This window comes from Hippoglossus hippoglossus, chromosome 1 (assembly GCF_009819705.1).
Source record: "Hippoglossus hippoglossus isolate fHipHip1 chromosome 1, fHipHip1.pri, whole genome shotgun sequence".
NCBI classification, from domain to species: domain Eukaryota; kingdom Metazoa; phylum Chordata; class Actinopteri; order Pleuronectiformes; family Pleuronectidae; genus Hippoglossus; species Hippoglossus hippoglossus.
In genome coordinates, this window is record NC_047151.1 from 17,345,735 (window position 1) to 17,351,645 (window position 5,911).

Sequence of the window (5,911 nt, forward strand, 5' to 3'; positions counted from 1 at the left end):
AAAAGATCATGTAAATTATCTCTGCCCTTGCAGGAAAAGGCTGCAGGGCCTCATGACTATGTATTTGTAATCTGTGACAGCAGGGACAAAACAGTGTTTGACTGTAGAAGTGCATTCTGTAGTTGAGTGGAAATCATGAAGAGCCAGTACTCATCTGTTCAGACCTAACGGTCTTTGGACATTACCCTGCAACATGCTTTGCGTTAAGATGTTTATTTCCAGCTTCATGAAAAGATGTGATGATAAGAGGTTGTATTCATTGACATTGAAATGTTCCCATAATGCTTTGAGGCGGAGTGCAAGGATAAAAGTACGAGGTCGCGTGAACCTGTTTCCGACCATAGAAACTACTTTAAATAGACATTTTGATGTCAGTTGTATCGATTGTGAGATCAAAATAGTGATTTCTGTTGAAGTTTATAGAACAAACTTACACAGTGACCATGAACTCAGGCTGAAAGGTTGACAACATTAGTCACTTAGTTCACTGACAGAACATTAGACAACAAATATTGGGTAATTAATTCGTTATTAAGTTGTTCTTCAAGCATAAAATGGCAAAATTTGAGACGGACAGAAGAAGGAATAATACAAAGATACAGCCTTATTATATTATGATAACCATGAACATCAGCAACGATTTATTGAGTTAAGTCCAAGGGAAGGTGTCTGGTCTCTGTCCTAAAAGATAATAAGCTGAACATCTGGACTGTTGGTCTGAAGTAACAATATATTTATTAGATGAAACGATTCAACAGCTAATAATTGTGCAGATTGGTCGATAATGTAGCTGCTGTCCAGATTGAGAACATAAGTAAGTAAATGTGAGACTCTACGTGCACTTGTTCACGCGTCTGGTACCACATTGACACAGTCCTCTACAATCTCAAACAGGAAGTGATGCGGGCCACTGCGTCGGGCCACCTCACTAGCCGTCTCCCCGGTGCTGCTGCGAAGCCCCGGCTTCAGGTGTCTGTGGGACAGCAGCAGCTCCAGCGTCTGGGCGGAGTCTGTCTTTGAGGAGCTGGCGTGTGAAGCGGCCAGGTGAAGTGGCGTGAGCCCGCCATTGGTCTGAGCGTTCAGCTCGGCTCCTCGCTGCAGGAGGAGACTCCCCACGGTGACGCGGCTCCACCGGCAGGCGCTGTGAAGCGGCGTCCAGCCATCGACGGTGCGGGGGTCAACCCTAGAGCCAGCGGCGAGTAAAGCAGAAACAACCTCCACATGGCCGCTGTAGGCTGCACGGTGCAGGGGAGTGTAACCGTCCGCATCACAGCAGTGCACCAGCAGAGGATCAGCTGATAATAATCTGTGGATGGGTGAAAGCTGGAGGAAAAGAAATTCATAAAACATAGAGCAGGAAATTACAAACTAAGAGTTTGTAGATGCCTTACATGAGGGTAGTTTTTATCTCTTTGTAAATTAAACATTACACACGGCACGAGCTGCTATTCTCAAAAACACAGTGGTCGCGTGCTCACAATTGATCTGTGTAAATAAGTAGAACAGTACTTTTTCATCTGTATTAAAACTGCAGTGGCACTGAAACCTGACCATCTGAGAGGGGGTCAAATCTGACCCCTTGTTGGAAGGAAAATTGTCTTAAACAAAATTTAGATTTTATAATTAAATGAATTAATTAATTGATGATCAAAAATATTTTTCTGTTGATGAATTAATAAACTGGAATGGCACTATGAAGAGCACATACCTCCACAAAGGCCCAGCCGTCCCTTAAATTCAACCAAGCTGCAGCAAATATCACACACTCATAGAAATCTGTTCCCTGCCTGATTTGTTTCATCAAAATCCATGAATTATTCCCTGGGAAAATCTCTCCATTATGTGTAAGAAAAATAAAAAAAGATTCCTGAATCTGCACCAAAATGTAATGGGTTCAGGACATTCTTTGTATAATCTTGCTCACTAACAGACAAAGAACCATATGAACCAAGCAAACAAACAGATAGGGGTGAAAACCATATATGCATTAGAGGCTTTAGAGGAATGTTTGGCAACTAGGTCTCACTATTGTTTGTACCTTGTGCTTTACTCTACGCCTTTGTGTTCAGGAAAAAAAAGAAAAAGAAACATGAAGGTGCTTTAATACTTTCAAGAAATAACAAGTGTGTTTTGGTGAGAGATAATATCTATTACCAAACACTAATCAAAGACGAAACACTAGATTAACGAGTAACTTTAAATAATTTAGAGATTTATCAACAAAACATATATATTTGTTTTGCACGTTGAGGAAAATAATTACATGGAAATAGGTTGCGTACGCAGGGAACTGCGATTTAATTAAATTGAGGTTGACCTTTTCCCCAATCAAGACAGTGTTCAATTCCACACAGGGTGCTTTGTTTTTCATTATGTTAGTGGACTGTTGGTCAGAAAATGAGCGCTGCACCGTATATTCTTATGATTAAACTGTTTTCAATATAGCCTTTTTTTTAACTCACAATACACTATGTCTATCTGATCACAAATGGTCAACTCTAACTATGGCTTTAACCACATTCGGAGGTGGTCTGAGTCGCAAGAGGCCACATTCTTTTTGCTGCGTCCTATTATATAGTAGCATATGTTCCAATACAAAGCTAAATTATTATACACAATTGGCATTTTTAGCCAGATTTTATGTGGAAATCTTAGATTTTCCTGAAAATGTGATTTAATTGTGATACACATACATTTTAAAATCCACATAGGGTGATAGACAATTTCATCAACATCACAGCCTCACACTTTGAATCTTTTGCGTTCCCTGTAGATGTCCATTGTGTGAACGGTGTAGAGGGAAAACTGATTCTACAGAAAAATCCTTGTGCAGAACAAACCGCTACTCTGAACGAGCTGTTATGCAACTGTAACGACGATCAAAATATTATGACAATTATTGTTTTAATTAATAATTTGATCCATTCTATTGAAGAAAATTATGAAAATACCTATAATTATAATTGCATAGAGCCGAATGTTGACGTTGTTTTGTCCAACAAACCCTAACCCTAACTCAATTAAGACAAGGACAAGCAGCAAATCCTCACATTTGAAAAGTTGAGAATGTTTGGTCCTATCACAATGATTACTGATTATTTCTATTGACTAATTCTTAGAGCTCTGAATGGCACACAGATTTAAGCCAGAAGATCCAAATTTTAAACATGAGCATGACAATGAGGCTTTTTCTTCCTTTGTTTCCACATTGGAGTTTTAGAATGACAATGAGGATGACAGGATCCTCAAACAAAGGATTAAAAACATTATATAGCACTTTGGTTTTGTTTTTTGATTGCACATTGACTTCAGAACCAGTAAACTGTACAAATTAAACACATTCATGTGTGATGCTTCAATTTGTGGTTGATTTCAGGTAACAGAAGTATATCACGGCACTATAAATTGAAATGGCTAATTACTGAAATTATCGAAAGAGCTGAAATAATGACTACAAGCATTCCTGTGCTCTTGACCTACTGAAATGCCAGATAAAAACTCTCTCTCAATTGAAATCAGCTTTCTCCACGGCTGGATTTAACTCCATCATCAGTTATTTCCAACAAACAATCGGATATTCAAATACATGCAGTTGATTGGAAACTCTGAATTGCCCGTAGGTGGGAATGTGACTTTCTGTCTCTGTATGTTGGCCCTGTGATACGCTGGTGACCTGTCAAGGTTGCTTAGTGGTCAGTGGTTACACCACCACTGCTCGTCTCTGTCTGTGTGTTTCAATGTTTACTCTTTGTTTATTCCCACTTCAAGGGAAATGCATGTTTGACTAAATGACAAATCAAATGGTTTTGATCACTTACACGATTGTTTTCTGCAGCCCACAGAATGAGCTCAACTGGTTCGTCTTTGAGAGCTTCCTCCTTTTCTAGATACCACTCCTCGCTACGTTCCCCTTCCTCTTCCTCCTCCTCCTCCTCCTCTTCCTCCACATCATTGCTGCCTGTCCACAGGCTGCTGGTTCCACGGGGGATCAAGTGTCCATGTGTGTTCAGAAGCTCGAGTTGATTAAAATCTTCAGGAAACTCCATCACTGAAATCAGACAGTCACACAAGAAGAAATGAATATTAGAGATTTAGAAACTAATGTTGAAAACTAAGTTAACAATCTAAATGTAATAACTTTACTCGACTGAAAAGCCTCAGGATGTTACTCAGCTGGTACCTTGATTCTGAATGGGGACAAACTAGTCTTTTAAAATATAATTAAAAACTTTCAGCACGTCAGTTTTGTTGCTTTGAGTCGGATCTATCACATTTATATAAGTGAAATCAATCCAGCAGCAGCATCCCCAGTGTACCCCGACAGCCCGTTATGATCCCAACTGCATCACGTGCAGCAAGTATACAACATCTACATTTAAGCTAGGACTTTCAAAATTAAAAAATTTACTTTGAACAAGCTTTCCCCCAAATAACACTTAGAATCAGAAATTGCAATAATTATTTGCTATAGCTTCTTTGCTCCGCAAGGTTATCAAAATACAATAATCCTCTTCAGTATTTTTGGCTTGGCCTGCACATCCGCTGCTACTGTATTACCACTTTCTTATATTGTAATAACTTAAAAATCTTTAGGATTTGAAATAGTTAAAGCCCAACTGAACCTTTAACATACATATAAGTATTGATGTTTATAACAATTTTTACAAAACATAACGCAGAAAAGATGTAACAGCTGTAGAATTTTGCTCAGACTCTTTACATTTAATTTTGTACTGGAGGGACAATAAAAAACAGTTTGATGTTGGAACAGGTTGGATGATAAAACATATCAGCACAACATGCTGGTGTTTTATGCTGGCATCTAATGTGAGGAAGAAGAATTACAAACACTCAGTATAATGAAATACAGTTTAACAGATGAACTTTCTGAATCCTCAGGACTGACCATTATGTTGAATCAGCATCTTTTAGCTTTGTGCTCTTAAATTTCCTTCAGGATCAATAAAATATGTATGTAGGTATGTATGTATGTATGAATCATGTGTCCGTCTGTGCAGACGAGTCAAAGATGTAGTTTCTCTGAAAGTTAGTTGAACTGTGATTATTGAAAAAGCTGAAATGTCACTCAAAAACAATTATTCATGTTTACAACATATTACGTCAACAGAATGGCAACTACTTTTCTCCTTCGTATCGTTTAGAGGAAGAAATATTATTTCATTTGATTATTTATTGTAATATGATCCAAACTCCAAAGATGGTTTATCCAGACACACCTCAGCGGTTGATGATCAGACGGTTTACCTCTGTGACATGAGTGAACGCCTGTTAATCATATCTTCTGCGGTCGGTCTATAAATCGGTCAATGGTTTATTTTAATTTTAGGGTTGCCATTTTAAACAACTGACAAAAGGACAACGGAAGGAAATTAGCCTGTTGAGCTAACTCTCATTTTGCTGTGGATTAATGAGCACTGTCCCAAACAAACAAATGCAATGAAATAAATACACGATGTAAAGTCTTTGCTGACGAAGCACAAACCAGAGTTAACCACATGTTAACCACCTGATACACAAGCGACAGGTACAGTGGTGGACGAGGCTCCATATAAACAACATTGGACCAGTGATCCTTACGTTAATGGGAAGAAAACTGTACGTTAACGTAACAGCTGTCTAAACGTACGTAGACGTAACATGTGGCTACTGGAGCTAATGCTATTAGCATGATTTCTCGCGTCAGAATCTCTTCCCACTCAAACAGGAGATTTGACTGACTCACCAGAATAAAACCATAAACTCAACCTCACCTTTCGCTCGTTCAAAACAAACCCAGGTTTACTGGCTGCCGCCGCGGAGGAACATGGGATATGTAGTTGTTCTCCGGTGTTAGCGTCAGTGCACTCCTCCGGAGAGGTATCACTACCCATAAGTACCCGCGCTGTGTCGG

General features: G+C 39.1%; 1 protein-coding gene across 3 annotated transcripts; it reads right to left on the reverse strand.

The window, feature by feature from the left end:
* Positions 1–250: 250 nt before the first annotated feature.
* On the reverse strand, positions 251–5,911 carry ankrd49 (ankyrin repeat domain 49). Of its 3 annotated transcripts, none has more exons than XM_034594782.1 (3): positions 5,772–5,911; positions 3,819–4,048; positions 251–1,323 (listed from the first exon to the last, which is right to left on the reverse strand). In XM_034594782.1, the coding sequence occupies exons 2-3, from the start codon at positions 4,044–4,046 to the stop codon at positions 847–849; spliced, it is 705 nt and encodes a 234-aa protein (XP_034450673.1). In that variant the 5' UTR covers positions 4,047–4,048; positions 5,772–5,911; the 3' UTR covers positions 251–846. The 3 variants fall into 3 exon arrangements, with proteins under 3 accessions (XP_034450673.1, XP_034450681.1, XP_034450663.1); XM_034594790.1 differs by having other exon boundaries at positions 5,744–5,888; XM_034594772.1 differs by lacking the exon at positions 5,772–5,911 and adding an exon at positions 4,139–4,168.

Excerpts from the sequence above, each read along its gene's own strand:
- ankrd49 (XM_034594772.1), bottom strand. Across the intron at positions 1,324-3,818 it reads GGGCTGCAGAAAACAATCGT|CTTTCACCCATCCACAGATT; the intron begins GTAAGTGATCAA and ends CTTTTCCTCCAG.